Consider the following 26,303-nt stretch of genomic DNA (forward strand, 5'->3'; position numbering starts at 1 on the left):
CTCTTCCACTTACTGTGCCAACAAGTTGAGCACACACACACACACACACACACACACACACACACACACACACACACACACACACACACACACACACACACACACACACACACACACACACACACACACACACACACACACACACACACACACACACACACACACACACACACACACACACACACACACACACACACACACACACACACACACACACACACACACACACACACACACACACAGGACCCTGGCACTGCTACACCTGACAGGAATTCAGCCATTGTTAATGTGTTCATGTCCACCTGTTAGACTAGTCTGCATGTCTGCTGTGAGAGTCTCATCATCCTCTGTAAACTGAGACATCCAGATCAATGTCTCTGGCAGTCTGATGAATGATCATCTGTCTCTGAACCAAACTGTTGGACAGACAGGAAGTGACTGAGAAAAAAAAGGAAAGAAAAGAAAAGAAAAGGAAGATGGCTGGATGGGACAGTGTCTGAGCCAGATTACATAACCATACTCCTAAAGCTGTGCTCTTTCAGTAGGATCAATAAAGTTTTTTCAACAACCTCAACTACCTGCTTGATTAGTCACTGAGCTATCACATGACTACCACCATGCTCTCCTTGTAAAGACATATAAAGTGCAATGAAACTATAAAATAAAGCCTAATGTCTATGAATGATTGCACAGAATGAAAACAGATGGAGCCAATCAGCATGTGGTTACTCTTCCAGCTTATCTAGTGGAAAGGGTTAATGAGTCACGGAGCGAGAGGAGGAAGAGAAAAAGAAAGAAAAAAAAACAGAATGAGAGGGTTTGCTTTACAGATCTAAACAAGTCTGATTTCAGGGTTATTTATGTGCTTCAATCACAAAGTTGGATAATAAGCAGGTGTGATGCAACTTCCAAAACAGTCCCAGCGATAGTCTGAACTGCTCTTTCTACGTTTAGATTCACTCTGCTGGACTAAAATACACCGTGAACAGCTGAAGTTTATCCAGACATGAGCAGTTGTTTAAACTCAGTTAAGTGGGTTGAAGGAAATGCTGGTTTATTTCACGTCTGCTCAGGTCTTTGTTGCTGTACTCTTCTGTTTTGTGTCAGATACTATTTTTTCTACAGTCAGTATAGAATACTACAGATTCATCATAACCTTCCTCCCTCTGAAGAGTCTCTTTTTTTTAGTTGCACAACAGGAACATCAGCCTTCTCTGTGATGTAGTCAGCATGTTTGTGTAGTCACTGGTCAATGGCCAGAGGAATGCATTCATCCTGGTGTCATTGCCCCAAGACGCTGTCACAACTCAAACTGAACGTGCCTGCTTTTCTGTTATTAGTTTCAGAAAGCATTTAAAGTCACAAGAGGTCTATTAAAGGGCAAATCACACATTTTCAAGCCTGGTTAAAAGCAGAAGTCATGTGTCCGTATGATCAGTGAAATAGGTTTTCCTCTCTGTAATCATTCCTCCTGTTCAAATCAAATCAAACTTTATATAGCACCTTTCATTCAGGTTAGTGTAGTTCAAAGTGCTTCACAGTTGACTGATAAGCTGATAAAAAGACAAAACAAGTGACAACATAAAGAAAAGGAAGAAAAATGAAGGAACAAAAACAAAGAACAAATTAAAAAGAAAGATTTAAATTTGAGACCAGTGCATGCAAGAGAAAACAAGAATGATACAAATGTTTTAAATCATTTTAAAGAATAAATAAGAGACAATAATAAATAAATAAGTACATAAAAATAAGAGAGAATATGAATTTTTTTTATTAAAATAGATTAAAAAAAGACAAAAAAGTGCTGTGATGGAGGACTACATCCATCATTTAAAAGTCTCTGATCAGCTTCTATTGAGCTTCATTAGTGTGAGTTAGCCATATCAAGTGATATCTGACATATTTACAGTCTTTTTACCATCAAATTCCCTCTTAGTGTTTCCTGTTGAGCTGTGGTGGAAGTATAGTAACAAAAAGACTTTGCTACTAAAAACACTGTAACATTAAAACATAGAAGATGAAGATTTGACTCATTTGGACGATGAAGCTTCATATAGGCTTCAACTTTTAAATCTATGTTTACACAGAAGGAGGACTGTGGATTTATTCCTCCATCACTTCCATTGTAGAGGAACGGGTTTCTATGTTCATTTGAGCTCCTCACTCTTTTTTTAAGGCAGACTTTTGAACCTGTCCTGTAACAGATGTTGGAAGATGTATTGTCCTGTAGGAATATAAATTGTATGTTTGTGTCAGAGTTCTCAGTTATGGTGGAGAAGTGTGCATGTAGGTGGAGAGATGAAGAGGCTAAACTGGTGTTTTCCTGACTGTGTTGTATTTTATTGGTAAGCATAAGTGACAAAGATAACATCGGACATTCGCACAGAAACACAGAGCAGGTTCATGACTCTGAGATGGTTGTTGACTGAGAGTGACAGGAGATTTGTTGAAGAAGAAGAAATACACGTTTTGAACTGATTCACCTTATTGTTCATTAGCAGGTTACGTTTTTGGAGCCATGTATCGTGTATCTTTCCTGTTGGAAGGGAATCAGTGAGAAGAGCTGAGAACGCTGTGTTTGAGGACTGACGGAGCAGACACTGGAGGTGGCATGAGTTAAATGGATAGAGTGGATCAGACAGGAGCTCTACACTGAGATTTTCACTTCAAGCAGGCATTGGCTGGGGTTGTTTAGACGGACAGCATGTCATGGGAGATTCTCAGGAAAATGGAGTCTTTCCCTGCCATCCAGACTAAACTCTAGATTAAACTCTACCACTGACTCATCTCATCTAACCTTGCTTGTCTCAGCAGACTGCTCTTTTGTTCTTGATTGTACTATTATACTAAGGATCAAAGTATGTTTTTATTTTATCTTCTTGAACTGAATCATTGGACGATTATCTGCTACTGTGCATCAGGCATTACTCATGGAAATTCCAAAACATGGACACTTTATAGACTGAGACAAAGATTAAAAGTAGCAACATCGTGTTTCATACAGAAATATAAGTGGAACATTTTACTTCACATGTGAACTGTTGAACATTTACAAAGCACTGTGATCAACCATGTTGTGTTTAAGGTGCTATATAAATAAAGTTGAAATTGAAATTGAATTGAAAAATGGTTTTATTATAAAAACTGTAGTGTAAGAAAAGAGTCAATTACATCTTTTTCATGTCTTTCTTTATTTGGAAACTGATGATTTTAAACTGAAACTATGAGGAGTGAGTAATATGGGTAAACTTTGAGTAGAGACAGTCAGTATTGCTCAATATACTGCTTTATGTTGGGAGGACTTACATACACCTGTCCTGCTAGATATGGAGAGGGTGGAGGCTTTGAGCTAAAGTGAGTTTTAATGACTAGTGGCTAGTGCACACACTGTGTCTCTAATCACATACGTCTGTTAGTACACTTCCAGTGCTTAATTTGTAAATCATAAAGGTACCGGAACGCAAAGTGTTAATGACAGCGCAGAGATGACGGGATGGACACAGGTCCCGGAACATACACAAAAAGGGTGCTCAAAACAACATTTAAATGCCCACTGATATAGATGATATGGTGGATGTGAGCAGAGAGGCGCGGTTGGGGGTGCAAATCAAGTTCATTTGAGAAAATCTGCGCTCACATTCAGCACTTGCAATGGGAATGCTGTTGACAGCCACAAGTAACTCCATCAGTTCATCAGGTGTCTCTTTTCCATCGGAGTCTCTGCACTTTCTGTAGGCCCGTATAACTGAGCGTGGGTTGGCAATGTTAAAGCGCTGACACAGTGACTCAACCTCAGTCTCTCCATACAGCGCACCTGCATCCTCCGGCCAATACTGTGCGTAAAGCACCTTCAACTCCTCAATGAACTTGTTATATCCAGTTTTATCTGTTATCTGTGATAACATACGATCCTCCAAGTTTTTGGCCACAGTTAGGAAAAACTGCTTGGGGTCGAGTGTTTTGTCGCTTGATTTTCCTCCATTCAGTGTGACGCCATGGAAAGAGTTTTCCTCAATTCCCCTTTGGCTCAGTTCAGTGTAGCGCCCTGGCCGATCTGACATTGCCTCAAACACCCTGATTTCCCGACAAATTGTCTTGTGTGCTGAAATGATGCTAATGTCTCGTTTTTGAAGCTCGACTGAGAGCTCAGATAATTCTTGTAATGCATCACACATGATGCCCAGGTTATTCACAAACGCATGTGAAGATATGCGCATAGCAAGCCCACTATAAGTTTGCTTCGTGATGCTATCACGGGAGGGATCTTCTGATGCCGTTTTGAAATGCTTGTGAAGTGCTGGGTAGTTCTTCCACACAGCTTCAACGGTTCTAAAACTTGATGCCACCCATCTAGTGTCTAAAATCCGACCTATTTTGCATAGCTGGACATCGAGGCTCTCAGCACACTCTCTCAACTGCATTCGATTTTTGTTTGCTCTGACCTGTCACTGCTGGAGGTCCCACATTCTTCTCCACTCAGTGCACTCTCCTCTCCTGGATCTTCCTGTGAGCGTGCTGATGTCGCGGTTCCCGCCTCTTGCTCTGATTGTATCGGGCCTGCCGGTGTCGGGGTGCTGGCCTGTTGCTCCGGCTGTTGGTGGTCCACCTGACTGACTGCTGTAGATGGCTCTGATTCTGGCTGCCGGTTGATGTGATCAGCCTCCCGCCCCGGCTTGGCTAGCTGTCCATGAACCTGGCTAGCTGTTGCGGCGCTAGCCTCCTGCTGCAGCCGGTTTTGCACGTCTGCATCGTCGCTTGTTGCTTTTCTTACACGTTTTGATGCATCATGTATCTCCTCCTTCTTTTTAAAAAAGGACAGTAAATTCAATTGTCTTTTAGACATGTTTCCATTCAAATGCCGTTTGTTGTTCTCCTCTTGCTAGCAGCTCTGATGCGCAAATTTCAAAAGTTGTTTTTTTTTGTCAGGGGCGTGGTTTGCTGGCCCAGTGCATCAACAAATCTCCGACTCTAAAATTACATTAAATCTTAATAAATAACGTAAAATTCGTGGTATTGATTTTGTAAATGAGCATGCATACTATTTTATTTTATAAACATATTTTATATTAGGCCATTACTATTTTATACACTAGAGGTGCCGGATCTGCCCAAATAAGTCCCGGAACACAGGGGGGTCAAAATCAAGAGGTGCCAGATCCTGTTCCAGCAGGATCCGGCACAAATTAACCCCTGTACACTTCTGTGTAGTACACTGTGTACATTCTTGAGTAGTGTGCAAATTTTGACAGGTTAGCATTGTCTCAATTCAATCACAGCTATTGCGCACTTACCAGGAAATGAAGATTAGCTAGTTAGCAAGCTAGTTTTAGCAAGCTAGCATTATCATTCAAAATACTAAGTCATTACAGACTGGTAAATTACCCCAAAAACCTGCTGATGGCTAATATCTGACAACAGTATGATGTTGCGCACAATATAACGTTTAATTTACATTTGTATAATACAGCAATGTTCACTGTAGTTACAACATCCTCAGTCGCCATTTCCTGCTCCCTCCTTTTCTGCTACATAGCCAAGATGGTGACCATTGAGGGCGAGAAGTATACACAGATCCACACTCAACTTTTTGACCATTTTGAGTCCACCATAGTGTACTGCATTTCTCCATACTTCTCAGTGTGAACACACTTATGCACTCAAATATTAAGTGTAAGTACAGAAGTACACTATTTTAAACACAGCACTACATTCCAGGTAGCTGCCATGTTAGAAGGAGGTTCTGAAGCCCACCATACCTGATAATGTCAACATTAATAACAATACATGTCATGACAGGTAAAACATACTTATATATGGAACTTGAGCCATTGTATTAGAGGTGGGGAATTAGATCTTAATGTTTCATAATCATTCAAGGTAAGTATGTAATGGTTAAACCCTTACAAGGCAGTGAATACACTTTATTGAATTCCATTAGTGTAGCTGGTTTCAAACTCCATTGTCATATCAGAATATACAGCACAGCTTTAGTTTAGACCAGGGGTCTCCAAACTATTCCACAAAGGGCCATGTGGCTGCAGGTTTTAGTTCCAACCAATCAAGAGCACACCATTTGACCAATCAGCTGTCTGAAGACTGAGATCAGCTGATTAAATGAATCAAGTCTGGTGTGCTCCTGCTTGGTTGGAATGAAAACCTGCAGCCACATGGCCCTTTGTGGAATAGTTTGGAGACCCCTGGTTTAGACTTAGAACACTTTACAGCACATCTCCAATATAGCACCAAAGAACTGTTTCCATACTAGATAGTAAGGAGGACTATTTCTGCATGTTCCATTTCTCTATATGTTTTGTCAGACTCAGAGTGTATTTACACAGAGCACATACAGAGCTGAGTGACAGCTGAAAACAGACAGCTGCCTTACTACAAGGGAATGAAGATGAGGCTTATGAAGGGTAAGAATTGAATCAACATTATGGATATGACCCCAAAAAAAGATGATTCATGGCTTAATGCTTATATTCACATTCATTCCTTATATCAACATTACTAGGCTACAGTAAATTGTGCAGTGAGCAGAGCATTAGGGAGGTTTTACAGGTTTCTATCTTGTATCCATGCTGGCTCTCAGCTGTCACTCAGCTGTCCTCATGGGAAACCCCCGCTCAGAAGCTTGAGACTCTATCTGACACAAAAAAAGTGAAGATAATCCAGTCTGACTGAAAATATACACATTCCTAACAGGTGATAGATGTGTGTTTGACGGACATGAGTCAGCCCAGGAGGAGGCTACTTGTTTGTCTCTTCTTTTCAGCTTCACCCAGACACCACAGTTTATGATGAAATTCAGGTTTGGGTCTCTGCAGACTGTAGTTCAGAGCAAATATCATAAACTTAAATTGTCTCTTGAAGAATGGGACAATATGTGTTTAACATGAAGAAAGAAAGAGTTAGAAACAGATAGTAACACACAGTTACATAGAAAACACATTTTCAGAGGTTTTTCACTTAGCAAGTTAGCAGCATTCAATTCTAAATGCTGCACGTGTTATTATATTTGCATGTATTTTCTAAGTTGAGCTGACTACAGACTGACAGACAGACAAAGAGATAATGAGCTTTTTGATCCCTTAGATTGAATCAGTGAAAGTACCTTTGAGGGAGCTCCTGTCTGAAATGTTTAACTCACTTGCTGAGAGCTCAACACATGGCAAACTGGCTGATGTCATCCTACATCACATTCCAGCTGATTGCGTAAAGCGGCTGTATTTCAAAGGAAGCTCGTGGGTAAGATTTAACTGATAAGTTCACACAACACCTGAGGATGAGGAGTGACTGCAATCCTTAGAACAAAAAAACGAAGCACTGGTGTCAAGAAGGAGGATAGATCTAGATTTTAAAAAGCAAGTTTTTAAGGTAGACTGAGCATTTTCTGTGCACATAAATAACATCAGCTGACTGCAAGGGGAAAACCAGCAGAGAGAGATAGCAGCAACCGCTGGTGGGTGGGTGCGTTTTTGTGTGTGTCGCTTCTACCTGCTCACTGAACGCCCCCGGGGGCCGCAGGGGTCAACCTGAGAGCGTCGTCTCTTAGAAACACTGCATGGTGAGAGCACACGGCTCTGTGTTAACCCTTTACAAGGCAGCTCTGCTTCAGTAGAGTCAGTAGAGTGTGTTTTAGTGCTGCTGGGGGCCACAGAACCACCTGCATCTCATAAAAAAACCCTCTTTCCAGACCAATCACACACACTGCACACACAAGAGAAAGCTAACCCAAGCTTACGTCACCCCCCCCCCCCCCCCCCAGCTGGAGGTTTATCTCACAATATAACCACTGACCTTTTAAAAAGGGCCAAGGGGGGGACGAACGGACAGAGCTTTATAACAGGAGCACTTTGCCAGACTTATTCCAGCTCTTTTAGGACACTTACCAAGCCATGACTTCACAGGTAACTGCCTGGTGGAGACACTGGGACTGACTTAAAGCTCCACTAGGCAAGAGGAATGTCTGTCAGAATGCACTCAAACAACTGGGAAACTACCATTGAACCATGGATGTATTATAAGAGCTGGACAGGGAAACGCTGCTCTGCCTTGACACCAATTTTTCCCGATGGCCACTCACAGTATTGCAATGAAAAATCCCCCAGCAACCCAATTCTTATAGGACTGAATGGGTGCCATTTTGGGTCCAGTATCCAGCTCTTATAATACATACATGGCAACTACTGATATATAATAATATATTCCAATCACATGATTCAACTATTTACCCACAGTCTATACATTTTGTATTCTAGCTATGTCCACAGACATCACCACAGTTTATCTTGCACATGTACAGTACCAGCAGGAATCTGTGACATCATAACTAGTTTGTAGCCAATCATTTTCCAGTATGCATATTTGCTTATTCATAGAATCTAGGATTTTTCAATGAGGGAGAAAGAGGAGATGGAATTTTAATAGTTTCATTGTCTTAAAGCTTGTTCTTTACATTCAGATTAAACAAAAAGGTAAACCACCATTGTTGGGACATTAAAGCTACTCCAAAATCATGCATTAGGGTCATATGATGATAATAACTGGCCTGAAGTCACATGACCATATACCCAACCCATCTTGGTAAATACCTGATTGGCTGATACATGTCTGGAAGCAGATAAGTGCTTATTTTTTATATATTTTTTTAAGTTTTTAAATTTTTTTCACTTTTTCACTATTCTATTTAAATGTTTGTAATGTCCTGATGAAGACCACAAGGTGAAACATGTTGATCTAGCCTGCTTCTACCCAAATCATGCATTGCAATTGAGGCTGGTAAATATAAAAATCTTTATATATAGTGACTTTTACTCGTATATACAGATGAAACTATTATAGTTACGCATCATCTGCAAAATGATTAAACTGTACTCAATGGTACATCATCTGTTTGCTACCTATAACTGCTGTAGTCTGTGATTTGAACAGGCTCCAGCCCTGCTCAGCTCTCAGTAATATACAGTACAATATGTGTATACTACACTACTTTACAGTCTTCTGCTTTCAATTACCCACCATCACATAATCACATAATCACATAAGCCAAACAAAGTCAAAGTGTGACTGAGATGACAGCAGGTAACACGTCACAGCTGTATAACCTGACAGATGTGCTCCCTGCTTTGCATTACGTCAGAGTCAGCAAACCTGTAGGGTTTGTTTGAAATCAGTCATTAAAACCATCCAATCACTACAAGAAGGAGGAAAAGTGTATCTCAAAAAAAAGTGTTTTCAACTGAAGAGCACCTGGAAGGTTTTTTGAAGGTAAAGAACAGACTTCATGAGATGAGGATACCTTCAGAAGAAACTCTAGAGCTTTTTGAAATGTGTGATATCACTGATCTCTCATCACCTCCTCCACAGAAATCAGCTTAGTGTGGCCTCTGAGCCCACACAGGCTGAGTATACTACTAAGAGTTTGTATCTGGACTCTTTAGTTTCAGTTCATACATATTACAGAATCAGAATACAGTGTGTGAATGTGTCTTTGCTACTTAAAGTCTGTGTAAAGTAAGAATAAATATGTGTTCTGAGTTTGACATACCACAGAAAAGTGTGTTGTTAACCACCCTGCCAAATTTGAATGATTAAAAAAATCACCAAATATATGAAATTAAAGTTGTGTAAAAATCAGCCTCTTTCTCTGCTCCCAAACGCTGTGGGAGTGCCCGCCAAGTTTGCTGAAACCCCGTCCCCTACCAAGTGTCACCTGTCAATCAAAGTCACCACCTCGACCAGAAACATGGACGCTATGTCGCTATTATCTTATTAAAAATGAAATATGATGTCATTGAACTTATACAGAAAGTGATGTTAGCAGGCTAACTTGCTGATTAGTGCAATAAGGATGAGGTACAGCTGATGGAAATGCCATTAGTTGTGCAGGTATTTGGCCATAAATAAAAGTACTGGACAAACTGAAATTCAAGAAAGTTATTATAATTCATCCGGAGGGGAACATGAATGTCTGTTAAAAAAAAAAAAAAAAAAAGTCATGGCAATCCACCCAATAGTTAGATATTTCACTAAATATCACTTGTGAATCTCATGGTGGTGCTACAGGAAGAGTCATGTGATCACCAAACTCAGGAGGATTCATTCTCTGGGAACCATGCATACTTATACAAAGTTTTATTACAATCACCACTAACATGGCTAATGAATAAAAAAGCCCCTCCTCTATGTGTTGAATTGATTGAGTTTGAAGCTAATGTAGAAATAAGAGTGTGACTGAGTGATTAAGTCAGTAGCTTTGGTTATGAAGGATGGGTGCCAAACAGCTGATGGTGTGATAACTCTTTAAGAATGAAAGGATGCATGTGACAGAATGACAGAAAAAATGAAGGATGAAACCCTGCAGGATTAAACTGCAGCTTCCAGCCATTACATGAAATAGAAAATGGCACATTTGTCATCCAAAAGCATAATGAATCAAATACTGTAGCTGGCATATTAATAAAAACTGCTCAGCTGCATCATGTTATTGGTAAATTGAGCCCTGCTGTTGTTTTCACCTCCTCTACCTGTGGAGGCAGCCAGCTGGAACAGAAAGAACATCTGACAGAACTCTTTTTTTTCTTCTTCTTTGTACTAAAACATCAGCAGACTAAAGCTCAGAAACTTTGTCTAAGCAAATGAATATTACATGCAAAGTCTGGAGGTGGAAAGAAGACAGGCAAGCACAGGCTGCTGCAGGAATATTTGCATAAAAAGCTCTGAATTACTTTGTGGAGATCCTGTTTGTGCAGCTATGTACACCTTTTCCATTACTTAAACTTATATGGGTTGGTATGTTCCTAAGTAATTTTGTATGAATTGGGCCTGTCACAATTTGCATTATTATACTATTTCATTATCATTATATCAGTGGTATGAAATGATCTTCAAATGACAATAATATCATTTATCGTGATTATTTCAAATACAATATATCGTCCAATAAAAGTAGTTATTGTGACAGACCTAGTATGAATTATATAATATTTTATCATGACATCATGAGTTGAATTATGTCGTACAGTATGACTTTCATTCTGTTGGAGGGGAATTCAGCCGAAACACACTCCTCTGTATACATGATACCAATTCAAGTGCTTTCATCCACTCTAAGTCTTCATTTACTTTAAAATATGTAATATAATGACATGCAGCTCAATAGATTTTTACTGAGCTAATTAGGAGGAAAGAGCAGTAAATGCTGTCATCTATTAACTAAATCAGGGGTGTCAAACATACGGCCCATTGACCAGAACCAGCCGACCAAAGGGTCCAATCCAGCCCACTGGATAACTTTACAAAGTGTGAAAAATGCAGAAGACTAATTCTGATTTTTAATAAAACACACTGCTATTCTAATGTTATAATATAGTAAATATTATTATTTATTATATATAGGTTATAAGGCAGTGGTTTTAATGGTCTGGCTCACGTGAGATCAAATTGTGTTGTACAGTATGTGGCCCTTCAACAAAAATGAGTATGAGACCTCTGAGCTAAATTGATCAGGAGAGAAGATACATGACATGAGAGGGACGAGGTTTTTTAACATTTCCCCAAATCTAAGAAAAATGTGAAAAGTAGAACAGAAACATAACTAAAAACAGCATTTCTATCAGTTGTGCTCATAAGGTTGCAGTACACACCACCACTAAATCAAATCAGTCGCCACATTTGGCTTCAATCACTGCTTTCTACATGCTTTGCTTTCACTGATCCACCACCATCACCTGCAGCTGCTCAGCAGTGTCACGCCTGCTTTATCATTATCATGTTTTTGCTTTTACTTCCATGGAAATACATAAAAACTGGAGTTTCTATTTTTATTTTGATATCTTCGTCTCACAACATTAAAAAGAAATTCCAGGGTTTTTGGGCCAAAATCTGTTGCCCAATCACAAAACACTCCTCGGAGGGGACAGGCCTGAAAACAACCGAGTTCTACTAAATTCATACAAGTGAGGAGCAGATTGCTGCGGATACACTTCTAACTCCAAACAGAGAAAGTTAATAAATAGAAAAGAAACTTTCACAATCAAATAAATCAATGAAATAATCAAGTTTGTCTCCTTAATTCTAGAAGTTTCTCTCACTCAGACAGTTTAATCATTTAAATATCTAGTGAGTCTGACTCTGGAACTAAACTTGCAGTATTTGCACTGACATCTACACACATGGCTGGATGAGAACAAGCATAATACAATGTTATTTAGAGTAGGGCTGTATGATATATCACTGCAGCATCAACACTATCATGTGCAAATTAACTTAACTACACTATAACTTTTGACATGCTCTGATGAAGTAGTGCACTTCATCAATTTATCAAATAAGGACAGCAGCAGCCTCACTAATCGTGTACCACAACCTGAAAATGAGCGCTGTCTGTTTAGGTTGATAAGCTGATGGATAGCAGCTCTTCACCAGAACACATAATGAGCTGTATGCAGAGTCAGGCTGTGCCAAAATCACTACTCACTGTATAATAACACTAAATGCTTCCACTCAGTAGTGAGCAGCAAGTCAAGATTTCAGGCACTAACCAATCGTCATCATTTTGAGTCACCATCAACTGTAGAGTCATGTGAAGTTAAAATGTACACAAAAAATGATAAGGACAGATGATATAGAGTGAAGGAGGGGACAGAAAGTGTTATCAGTTCTAAAAAGCAGCTTTTCCAGTGCTGGTTAAAAGTTAGACAGTTAGTGACACAGGCCTGTAGTATAGTTGTGAACGTAGCAATATGTGTACAGTTTGGAGCAGGGGTGTCAAATTCATTTTAGTTCAAGAGCCACATACACCCCAGTTTGATCTCAAATGGGCCTTAAAAGTAAAATCATTTCATAATAACCTGTAAATAATATATAATATATGATATGTAATTTAACTTTACTGTAATAAAACTATAAATCTATTTTTAGTCTGTGTAAAGTCAATTCATTTATTTACTTCCAAACATATTATACATGTTAGAAAATGGTTACAGAAAACATGTGCAAAGGCTGATAACTATGCAGATAGAGCCTTAAACTGTTTCTCATTCACTCATTTTTCCTGATTTTCTGAGCATGCAAGAAAGGGCTACTCCATAACGTAGTGGCGTACTCTTGGTCCCTCCTCTACTATATAAGACCGAGAGTCTGCTCTCCTCAGTGGTTAACCTGCCTAGTGGCCAGTTATTGTTACTACATCTAACTATTACCAATACAGTCTACAGTTAGCCAGTTAGCCGAGTTAGCCGCCGAGCTAGCAGGTGAGTTAGCAGCAGAAAGAGCTGCAGCGTCCATGTTTCTGGTAGAGGTGGTGACTTTGACTGACAGGTGACACTTGGTAGGGGGCGGGGTTTAGGCATTTGGGAGCAAAGAAAGAAGCAGATTTTTACACAACTTTGAAGCCTAATTTCATATATTTGGCGATTTTTTTAAATCATTAAAATTTGGAAGGGTTTTCTATAATATTAGGTCTCAATTTTTTACATATTATTTTACACATTAGCTGCTGATTGACAGCATGTTTCACAATTTTTTAATATGTGAATGGTTTAAATATGACCACAATATGTATTCATTATTTTTTCAGAGAGAAATATGCTGGTCAGGGTGGAAAGAACTCTGAACTTGCTCCTGAAACCTGACATCATACTTAGTTATCGAGCGGGACAGATTAGACCCCTTGGTGGGTTGGTTCGGGCCTATATGTTTGACACCCCTGGTTTAGACTGTTTTTCAGTGATTTAATGCTACGACTCCTCACGACCCAAACTAAGCTTTCCATGTCCTGCTTAACACCTGTTGATTCAAGTGAAAGAGGTTCACCGTGAAGTTAGTGACAATGGATTGATAGGCTCACGAAAGGTGGACTGACCTTTAAAGTGGACCAGTCATTCTTACTTAAGTTGGAATCTCAATCACTTCTAAACACAGAAGAGAAAAATATCAGCTGATTCTCACCACAAAAAAAAAAAAAAGGTACTGCAATGTGACTTTTTTCTAATAATTGTGCAGCCCTAATTTGTATCTGTACAGTTGAGTGTGGCGGTGTGTGTTCAACATGTGCTGCTCATGAAAAATGCAGCTCATACACAGTAAGTATCACCCTGAGGCTTCTGGACAGAGACTGTTTATTTGTTGTGAACCAAGCAGACATCTGAAAGTGTTTACGCAGCCTCTGCCTCAGGAGCAATATGGAAGAGGAAACTCAAAATGAATGGAGGGGACGAACTGAATAGAAGGGACCTTTGTTACCGCCCGCCACCGCCCCCCCCCTCCCAAACTTCCAAATAACTCACAGCGGAGAGTCGGTGAAGGCCGAGGCTCTGTGCCATCCACACTGCTACTGGATGTAGGGGGACTGGGCGAGTGTTCAATAAGGACACATTCAGCCCAGTGTGAGGAGCAGAGGCTGTCACTACTGTTTGCAGACAGTCTCATTCACACACACACACACATGCACACACACAGAGTCAACAGAGCACAGAGGAGGAAGCATCAGTGTTTGGCTTGTCTGAACTCTCATTGACACGCTGCAGCACAGTGGTTTAAAGGGCAATCCTTTACACATGTTTCTGCCTCACAATACGTACAGATGTGACCCCTCTACTGCAAAGGACTGTGTGCACACACACACACACACACACACACACACACACACACACACACACACACACACACAAAAACGGTCAATTCAGCCACACAAACACATTTGGAGTCCATTTTTCTCTAGTGCTTATGTAAACAATAGCTAACATACATTTACATATACTGAGCACAACATAGATTTTGTTGATACATCAAACTGTTCTTGTGCTCAAATGTTCCATCACACACACATAATTCCTCTACCAGTAAGAAGTCTTGCAATAATTAGCATTGTGCACTGAAGAAAGCAATGAACCATGATCATGTTCAGTGTGCACCATTATTTAACAGTATCTACATCAGCTAAATGTTCTGTCTGAGTTGAGCCTTTAAAATGTTTAATGAGAAGAGACTTCTATTAAAACTCTGTTATCTAACACTCAGCTGCTTTAATTCCCTGCTAATGTGTCTTCTATTAACTGGCTTCTTTGAGGCTTCAATTACAGCTGTGATGTATAATTTAATCTTATTATATGTATATGTCTTGCTTTATAGTGGCTTATTCTACTGTCAGGAGTACATAGAGTTTACATGAATCACTTAATGAGTATTTAATAACAGTAAACACAGGAACTAGGCGCCTGTAGCAGTATTATAAGTAACTGTATAGAAAGCTATATTTAGGGCAGTTTGACATATTCATCCACACATGGCAGTTGGTTTACATTATGAGACCGACTTACACCACAGTTACACTGTATAAGGAAACTAAAAAAATCAGTACAATGATGGATGATTCTGTGGACTATTATGAGTCATTTCACTGGATTTGCCAACTGGATTTACTTGAGCCGGAGTAAACAGGAGATAAAACAGCTGAAAGAAGAAAAACAATGAATGGAGACAGTAAGGCAGCAGGACTGTGAGGAAAGACAACTTAGAGTAACATTATCTGAGATAAACTGCTGCTGTTCCTGCAGTCGACGGAAGAGGAAAACTTTTTGCTGTTGCTGCCATACTTTAACAAATCTACAAGTGTCCACAGGTGAGAGTCATCCCAGCTATCTAACTACTACACATAGATTAACAGCATTTATCAACACTGTCGTCCTGGAAACCTCCAGGTTTTTTAACCTCCAGAAAAATATCAGTAAGGCCAGCTGAACCAAACATTGATCTCCACATGGTTAGAAAAATGTGACTCACAGTTATATACTGTAAACAGCATACTACATGAAACCTGCTCAGTGTGGATCTAGTTCATCCTTACAATTTGGCAACTTTCATTCAGTGTATTTACATGTACTTAGTTACTACTTCTCTACAGGAACAGACAATGAGCTCTCCACAGTCTCAGAAACTCATAAACACACTGATTCCTGTCTTTACTGTCATTCAGACTCACAAACTTTTGAAGCAATTCATGTAAAAAAAATGTATTAAGGAAGCAGAAGGAGGGCTGGGTATTGGTACTGGATATCTTTAAGGTATAGACCGAAATAAATCTATACCAAGTAGTAGCGTCTCCCATCAAACGATACCTGCAATACACCCATTTTGCACCCAGAGGTAGAAAATATGACTATTTGTATGGACTTGCATTCTTCAATTTAATGCGACATGATTGGCCCATTGCCACAGCAGCTACAACCCGTCTGTGGTGGTGAAGTTGTGGTGAATTTGACTTAATGCGCTTAGCAGTTCAGCAGCCAAGATGCCACCTAAATTCAAGTGTGTCTACCAGGCGGGGAGTTCCAGTCCTCTGAAATGAAGCCAATGCGGAAATAACTTAGAGCTGCATTCTATCAAAAGGCCACCAGGGGGCGACCGTTTTGGTGTCAAAAGGACTTCCGTCTCTATACAAGTCAATGGAGAATTCACCAACTTCTCACTTGATTTCTAACCTCAGTAAACGCTTTCAAAATGTGTTTATGGTCTCAATCGCTAGTTTAAAGCCTTCTTCAATGCAGTATAATTTTGGCCTCCCTGATTTTATATTTGACGATAAAGCAGGGTATGCATTAGGGCGTGGCTACATCGTGATTGACAGGTTGATTGACCAATGTCCTCGAGATCCAGCCCTCGCAACCTCTCCGCTCCGCTGTTGGCTCCACCAATGGCCCCGCCTCATGCCCAGAATCCGTGTTTTTATTTTTTCCCAGCATGCACCTGAAATTTTCAAGATGGCGCTGCCCAGATCCGAAACTATTGGCTTCCGAGCAGCAGTCCACAAACCAATGGGTGACGTCACGGATGTTACGTCCATTTCTTTTATACAGTCTATGGTGTCTACACTACCTGCCTTTGGCACTGGATAATAGACAGAGCACTGTGTAATGGGTAAAGAATGAAGTACTCAGTTGGTATCAGTATCACTTTAAGGTTACGTGGATTGCTGACAGAGGTTGCCCATATAACCGTAATTATACATATCTCCATTCGCCTGAATCTCATTAACAAAAGCTAATGAGGTGTACCCATCATGCTGTTCAGCAGTGTAACTTTATAAAATGTACAATTATTAGTGTGACCAATTGTTGTGTTTTGCTTGTTATGGGTTACTAATTGTGGTGTTGTAAAGTTACCGTAGGGTGGTTACACAGTTATTATGGTCTCCTCTCAATACACACAGCTCTCTTTGCAGTGATTATACTGTACATTTAGCTGCCTATTGAAGAGTTTGAGCAGTATGTGAAAAATTCATGTTGTACTGGAAATGGAAACTGGTATATTGGATGAATCAATATGCCAGCACTAAAAACCAGCATGTTTTGGATTGTCTATTTCTGACAATGGCTGAAAACATGATAAGAATAATAAATAAAAAAAGATAGAGAGAGATAGGTGGACATTGTGAGCAGTAAAACCTATATAAATACACACTACAGTATGTTTACTGGGTGATTTGGGGCAAAGGGTCAAGTACAGCACAGCACAGTATGAACACGCTATTATCAAAAAAACAACACCTGACGCTACTTTCCACAGATTAAAAGTGTTCTGCCACTAAATATGGGCCTGAACATTCTTTAAATAGAAACTCTGTGTGTTGGCACAATCTTTGTGAACTTTGGGATGAATCTGACTTAACTGACCAGTGGGAGAAGCTGTAACCTGGTAACAAGCAAAACACACAAGAGGAGTTAACAACACTTCATATTTATTCTGAGCTATTCTGGTCATTTTCTGTCTTATCAAAAACCTTCTTACTTTCATGTTGGTTTCTTGATTTATTTTCCATCTCTGTATCATTTCTCCCTGCTATCTATTGCTGACTTATTTCATGTTTCCACAGGCTGAATTTCAAGGGGCACACAAGAGAAGTTGGAGCTGTACTCACTTCTAAAAGAGTGGGCGACACAGAGGCAGATTTTTTTTTTTTTAAAAACGTTCCAAATTGAAGCAGCAGAGGACGAGATATTCTGATTTATAATCTCTAGAATGAGTTAAGCTTCAAAACTGTACATCCTACATTTCCCATAATGCAATTTAATGCATCTTTCATTAAACCCTCACTGCCTGGTAAAACACATACATTTTTAATGCAGGCTTTCTATCAAAAAATTGAAGTCTTGTTCAAGGTGAGATAATCCCTGATGACATCATCACAGCCATATCTGAAATAATGCATGGTCTCCAGCCAATCAGAATCAATGGTTCCCCACCATATAAGCTAAGGAAGCAAAATATTGTGCCAGTGAAAAGCCACAGCTCAGACCAGTAACTGTTCTCTGCATCTGAGTAAGGTGGGAGGCACTGTGTTTTGGTGTGTGTGTGTGTGTGTGTGTGTGTGTGTGTGTGTGTATGTGTATGTGTATGTGTATGTGTGTGTGTGTGTGTGTGTGTGTGTGTGTGAGGAAGAAAGAGAAAGAGAAAGAGAAAGAGAGAGGGTTGTGTGGGATGTGTGATGTGGGAACGTTGAGCTCAGGGACTCCAGCACTGTGCTGCAGAGGGAAGTGCACTCTCTCTCTCTCTCTCTCTCTCTCTCTCTCTCTCTCTCTCTCTCTCTCTCTCTCTCCCGTCTCATCATGTGTTATGTAAGAGCCTGCGGGGCCATTGTTTTAAAGTGCTTACTTCTCTTCCAGCTTTTTCATGCCGAGAATCGCAGCCGCTCAATCCAGCCTCTCATCAGACAGTTTGGGCTCATATGGCAGCGTTGAAGAATATACGAACAAAAAGTAGAAAAACTTCTGCGATCATTTCAAAAGGGAAAAGCTTTCTTTAGTGCCAAGAGGAGTGTGGAGAGAGCTGAAGCCTTCATGCAGCTGACATGTAGCAACTGTGCAACCTGGTCATTAGTGCACATATCCAGCAGAGACAGAGTGATGGAATATGTTTAGCACATTATTATGGGGTTTGACACTCTGTAGCTGATGTCACCTCTGCCAATTCCAATACATCATAGCCAAGACTGCCACACAAACACATCATCTGTCTGACTCACGACATTGTAAACTTTGCAATTTCCCGCCGGTACATGAACCTGATCCAGTGGCAGAGGTTATATAAACAAACCAATGAGATACTTACTGTTGATTCATTGCCAGTGCTACAAAGCAGAAATCAATAAACTCATGTCTCTCCAACCAAATCCTGAGTTTATACACAACAGACAACTGAATTTATATCTAAATTTATACACCAACTTGTGACAGATAAAATAAATTCAAGTACAACATTCCAATACATTTCTATCTTGTGTGTGCTGTCCCTGACTTCAGAGCCATGATTGTGTTGTGACTCACGGTTTCACAGTTGTGTGTTTCCAGGGTAACAGTTGCTCCCCGGGTGCAATAAGATACACAGTTCACTCTAATGCACTTCTGTGTGTTGTCACTGGCACACTGGTGTGTGTGTGTGTGTGTGGGGGGGGGGGGGGGGCAGACCACTTTATCCATCTCCATCTATCATGTTTCAAAGCCTTTATCATCTTTATCACAGTCATAGCAGCCAGAAGCTAATCATGCTAATCTATATAAAGTTGATATTTAAAGTGAGACTATGCAGCTTTAGAAAGAAGAAATGCTTCATTCTTCATCTGAAAAAATGAAAAGTTGAACTTATGATTAAAATACACCAGAGATGGGGGACTCGAGTCTAGTGACTTGACTCGAGTCAGACTTAAGTTGCCAGATTGAGGACTTGTGACTTGCTTGATCAACAGTGAGAAAAGACTTGACTTGACTTGGACTTGCTACTCATGACTTGAGACTTGACTTAGACTTGCATGCAATGACTCGACAAGTCATTGCTGTCTTGGTTAATTGGTGAATAATTATAAAAATATATATATATATTTTCGATTGGATGTTTCCTGTTGCATGTGGGCGAACCTGGCAACCAGTAATCTCTCTACTAGGTGATGCGCCCGCCATCTACAGTAGAGCGGTCAGGGTTTGGAAGATGGAAAGTGCTACCAGTTCTGCTGCTACTGCAGCCAGTGTTCCCAAAATCATAAAATTTGGATTTAAAGACTATTCAACTCAACAAAAGAAATGATTCGCCGTGTGCAATGTGTGCAGCGCAAAAATATCCGACACATCCAGCACCACGTCAAATTTCATCCGTCATTTCCGACTACACAAAGAAAAGTAAGTAATGTCTCTAACGTTAGCTAATTTCACATTATTTTTTAATATAACGTTATCTGATCCTGCTGGTCCTAGTGAGTATTTATAATTATCCTTTAGCCTTATATCCCCTCCCTCTATTTGTTAGCCCTTTTGTGCAAAGGAGGGCTACATAAAACTTAAGCTGCAGTCTCTTAAAGTTTTAAGACGGTTGTCTTCCAGCTTATTATATTTCTATGACTTGACTTGTGACTTGCTTGACCTAAGCTATGACTTGACTTGACTTGACTCAACTCTCACAAAAATGACTTGGGACTTGCTTGAGACTTGAAGGTTAAGTGTTTGTTTGTTGCTGCATAATGAGTCAGTTTGATGACATTTCCTCCATGTCAGGGGTCATTTATCTATCTATCTATCTATCTATCTAAACATAGCACAAAAAGTAAGGAACTTTGTGTTTGGTTTCTTTGTTGTAACAATGCTTCTTGGCAATAAATCTTATACTGTTGTAAAGCCTGTTTATTTTCCTTTTAAATGGTGCCACATTTGTAAGGAAAATGCATTTGTGGGATGAGCAGCAGAGCTGAGTATGTGGGTTGCGCCCATGAAAACTACTGGTCACCTGACTGCTCACACACTGCTCATTGGATCATATCCCATTCTTCAACCAGCATTTGTCACAAGTCAGCCAACGTGGTTGTGATGGTCACTCTGGCATGAACAGCACGCCCAAGCTGATCCCACAAGTGTTGAATGGGGTTGAGGTCAGGACTGCTGGCAGGCCATTCCATCCTCTCCACTCCCAAATTGTGGAGGTAGTCTCTGATAAACGCTGCTCTGTGGGGATGAGCTTTGTCATCTTGGAGGACAGAGTTCGGTCCCAGACTGTGGAGATATGGGATTGCCACTGGTTACAGAAACTCATCTCAATATCTCTCTGCATTGAGATTGCCTCCAATGATGACAAGCCTTGTTTTTCTAGTGAGGGAGATGCCAACACCACCACAATGCCTCCACCAAAGAAGGCAGAGAAGATTTGACTCATTTGTCATGGGCGCAACCCACGTACTGAGCTCTTCTGCTCATCCCACAAATGCATGTTCCTTACAAATGTGGCTCCATTTAAAAAGGAAATAAACAGGCTTTCCAACCGTATAAGATTTACAATGCTTATTGCCAAGAAGCATTGTTACAACAAAGAAATAATCTACCAAACACATATTTCCTTACTGTTTGTGCTATGTTCATCCATCTATCTCCCTATCTACCTATCTACCTATCTATCTAATAACTGATCAATAGCCATGTTTGACTAGTAGCTTATCATGGCTAATGTTAGCTAATGCTAACTAGTTTAAGATTTTGCTGCATAATTGATGTTATTGATTCACTTTGGTAACGGTTTTCTTTTCGTGCTAAATGTCCTTCATGTCAGGGATCAGCTATGAGCTTCAACCATGAGCCAGTTTTTCCAGGACTATATTTTTATTTAATTCTTGTAAGTCATTTAAGAGTTTACAACTGTTTACAACACTGTTTTGGATTGTGATTGGATCTCAAGGCAAATAATCTAATACACATTCAACGAAAAATGACACATATGTGAATGTATGTTGTTTGTTGTACTTCTTTGCTTGATTGAAAGTTCTGTTGACATGGCATCAATTCACAAATTCTATTAGACAACCATCTATTTGTCTTTGTGAAAAATGTATCTGTTCTGGCTTGATAGGCCAGAAAAAGGTGTGGAATTAAATTAGAATTTAATTACTGGGACTCAATTTTAGCATCATGCACTGTTGAAAAAGCACAGTGTAGTCATAGTTTGGATCCCTTTACTTGTGTCTGTGCAGTATAAGACACAACAAGGTTAAACTGTATTCACTGAGATTTACATGGACCTTGTGTTTATGGAAAATTATGGAAAAGTGTTGATGTACTTTTCCCTTCAAATATTTCTGCAGAAGGGACACACTTGGCTCACAGGCTGCTATTTACCTACCAATGCCCTAAGTTTTAGCATTACCATTGTCCCATAATTGCCACTGTTACACTGTGGTTGCTGTTGTATAGTCTGTCTTTAAAGGCTGCTGTCTTTCTCTCTGTATTGATAAATGCTGACATTGACTCTTCAATACTTAAAGCTCCACTAATCAATATTTCATATGAAGAATGTGTCACTTATGATAATGAACCCACAGAAAATTATTACATTACTCTTCAGTTCTCCTCAGTACTAGGCCTGGCACAACAATTATATTTGCCACTTATCTTTAATAACGTAATTATCAGCATCATCATGTCTATATATGGACTTATCATATTTTTTTTTTTTACCTCAGTATTGCCACACTTCACATTAGCAGCTAAGAGGCTATTCATGTTACATTGGCTAAGCAAGTAATGTCCTCCATTCCTCACTGCTCACTTGTATGGAATTAAAAGGTATAGACCCCCTTGCAATATTATGCTAGTATATTATTAGGGCCCGAACGCTCCCCAGCGTGAAACCCTATTGTATCTGTAAACCGACATGCATTGGGGGGGTGAGGGCCCGTTCGCCGCTGCTTGCAGCTTTAATTATTATTATATCAGTGGTATAAAATGGTTTATAAATGACAACATCATTTATCGCGATTATTTCTGATACAATATATATCGTCCAACAAAAGTAGCTATCATGACAGACCCTAGCTTTGAAACACAACCTGTACACCAAACAGCACACAGCCCATGATATATCACCATCACTGGCTAAAAGCCTTATTATTTAATCCTCTGTCTCAGCCTGCTGTTACACTACCCCGCCTGTACTCTACGTCAACACAAGATATGCAGGGATGGTTTGAATGAGGCCTGCTTGTTACAGACTCAGGGATGAACTGGGTTAGAGCCAAAACAAAGCTTTCATTCTCACCACACTCATTAAATCAATTACTTCCACTTTAAAGAGCAATTATTGTTAGTCTGCTCCTCTAGTTCTTGTTAAGCCCTGTTTGGCACACTGGCAACACTTTCACTATATGAGATATTCCCACATGATTTACAGGATCACTCCAGTTCACCAGCAGAATAAAGAGTCAGCAATATGACATAACACATGACTAATTACAGAGCATGCTATTGGTCCACTGGGATATTATTGAATGTTTATCTGTATGTTGTGTTCCAGTCTGCAATATGTATATACCAAAATACATTAGTACCAACATTCTACATTAACATTAATTACACTGCTGTCCTCTGACTTAGTGTGCCAACTATCTCTGGTGCATTTACTGTCATGTCTGGCTCAATAAACCGGTAAAAAAAATAAACTCCCCATTTCAAACTTATTCATTTCCCATAATGCCAATAAAGGAAAAACTTCCCCATAACAAAAACCCTGTTCAGGAGAAAATTAACAAATGATATAACCTAAGTACAGTCATGTGTTAACACTTGAGCAAGTTATTAAAGATAAATGTTTCCAAGCTTAAAATGTGCTCATGTGCTCGTGTGATGCGCTTCCCATTTGGATCTTATTTGTGTGAATATCTGGCGTGACATATTTCTAGAAACTTCAGTGAAATGTGATATCTTAAAATATTTTTTTCGTGATCTGAAATATAAACAGTGAACAGCAGGTTTTGGTGTCCGTCCATCAAAATCAAACAGTAACATCTTTCAACCTGGTGCAATCCTCAGCAGTCATCCAGGAATAAATCCAATGGAGGAGAGAAAAACAGAGAACAACTTCTACACCCACAGGAGCAGAAAATAGACCCGAATGCAATGCAGTTACATAAAAGAGAAGGTTTCCTTCATCAATTCTTCATTGAATCCAACCAAATTCTGGGAACTGTAGGATTGCTATTTTTAGGGATAAGGAGATAAACCTAACATCACACCCAATATTTATATTTTGTCACCCATGTACAACCAAGTATAACTACAGACTCAAAGTTACCAATTTAAAGAGAATTTAAAGGTTACTCCACCAAATGTTAAACCTCAAAGTCAGTTGTAGTGTTGTATAATGGTTTCTGTGGCTGTGGAGGAGTCTGAAAGAATAACAAATACACAACCACACACACACACACACTGCCTCCCACCTCGCTCAGATGACAGAGTAAAGGTAAACTATTACCACACTCTGCTAACACAGAGAGCAGTTATAGCGTGGTAGAAAACCAGATAAGGTGCATTATTTTCAGGTAACTGTAAGGCTCTAATGATGTCATTATGATTACCTCAGGTTTGGGTGTGGAGATAAAACAAATAACAAAAAGCTTGTTTTAAAAGTAGGACTGTGGAGTTTGACAGATGTGGGAATCTAGCAGGCAGAGACGGTCCAATGAACGATGCAGTTGCATTATGGGAAATGGAGAAGTCAGTGATTGTGGAGTTTCAATCATCCACTGAAATCCAGGTTATCTCAGCCTTCATGGAAATGCAATACTAACTGACCTTAGTACTTTTTGCACTGTGCACGACATCTGCTCTGACAGGCTGAATGCACTCACTAAAGTGTCTACTGATAAAAGTGCATTACAAAAACTATTGAGCATGACACTTTCATTCTGCTGCTGATATGATGTTGTTTGACATTTGCTGATCTGACATTTGACTGACAAACACACACACGCACACACACCAAATTATATAATCTGCCAGGTATAGTATAGGCTGTATGATACAATATGAATCATTATTCATATAGCACAAAATCACAACTGAAGTCATCTCAAGGCACTTTCCACATAGAGCAAGACTGTACTCTTATTTAATTTAAAGAAACCCAACATTGCCACAATGTACAATATTAGAAACATTATGAATCATGATTCTAGCTTCTCAAAAGTGACGTTTCTTTTGTCCACTATGACAGTAAAATGAAAACTGCAGTTCGGGACTGCTAGTCAGGACACAACAAGACATCTGAGGACGTAAGATTGGACTTTGGGAAACAGTGATGAATATTTTTCAGCATTAGTTGCAACTCTGATACTGATACATTTAATGAATATATCTCTGAATCCACTGATCTGTACAGGATCTAACAGAGGAGCTGCACTGACTCTTTACATTTGAGAAGGCACAATCATAGAATGTCTTAAATGAGAAGAGTTGACTAATCAATTGAATGAATGCTACTTCCAGCCGTGAAAAGTCACTTTAGACTGGAACTGCTTTTAAACAGCATTGTAGCAGCATACTGAGCTCTAGTTATTCACACTGCTCTTTATGAATGACTCCACAGTGAGTGAAGTCCTCTGCAAATAGCGGCTAAAACAGAGCTCAGAGCACAAGCCTGAGAGGCTGAGACAGAATGCAAACCTGAAACAAATCTGGAAAGTTTAGGACTCAGTGAGCTGTTCAGAGTGATGAAAAGCATTATGCCAAAAAGTTCAAAAATGAAGAAAAGCCATTCTGTGAGTGAGTGGCAGCATGCACACACTTTGCACTGAGGTTGTGCATGCGTGACCAGGCCACTCACACACACACACAAACACACACACACACACACACACACACACAGCTCCTCTCTGTTATTAAACAGCAGTGAAACGCAGCTCAGGATGCTCTTACCTTGCAAGTTCTGCACTCGGATGTCACTGATTTGTCCGATAAATTCCTCCCGCTCGAACCAGTCCTCCCACTCGTGTCCAGCCATCTGGACCCGCGGACAGTGGTGCAGGGATCCCGGGCAGGAACACTCACAAAGCTCCCGGGCTGGTTGTGGAGAAGAAGAAGCTGCTGTTGTTACTGCTGCAGCGGGCAGGCGGGCTGTCTATTGTCCTGCCGGCCGATCGGGAGCCATGCAAGCCAGGCACACACAGGCTGAGATGACGGGGAGCAGTCTCTCAGTAGCCGGGCATGCTGCTGCTTACTGCGGATAGCTTCCCTCCCTCACAGCGCTGCCGATGGAGCTCTGAGTGGAGAGCAGGGAGGAAGGAGCTGCAGCACCTGGTTGGTATTTCCGAGGTGGGATGGAGTTGATCCAGACCCCGCCCATTTCTCTCTCTCTCTCTCTCTCTCTCTCTCTCTCTCACACACTCTCTCTCTCTCTCTCTCTCTCTCTCTCATGGGAATGGTATGGGAAACACACGTTTACATTGCAAAGCAAGTGTGAAATATAAACAGAAAACAAAAAATGTGTGTGGAGGTGGA

At 40.1% G+C, this 26,303-nt stretch overlaps 1 protein-coding gene across 2 annotated transcripts in view; it reads right to left on the bottom strand.

The window, feature by feature from the left end:
* The window catches only part of clmna (calmin a), a 59,206-nt gene extending 33,117 nt beyond the window's left edge, over positions 1-26,089 (bottom strand). For both annotated transcript variants that reach the window (XM_053335928.1, XM_053335927.1), the window contains exon 1: positions 25,722-26,089. In XM_053335928.1, coding sequence (XP_053191903.1) covers positions 25,722-25,806 — 85 coding nt within the window. In that variant the 5' untranslated portion in view covers positions 25,807-26,089. The remainder of the gene's footprint in view (positions 1-25,721) is intronic.
* Positions 26,090-26,303: the final 214 nt, after the last annotated feature.

This window comes from Scomber japonicus, chromosome 16 (genome assembly GCF_027409825.1).
Source record: "Scomber japonicus isolate fScoJap1 chromosome 16, fScoJap1.pri, whole genome shotgun sequence".
NCBI lineage: Eukaryota > Metazoa > Chordata > Actinopteri > Scombriformes > Scombridae > Scomber > Scomber japonicus.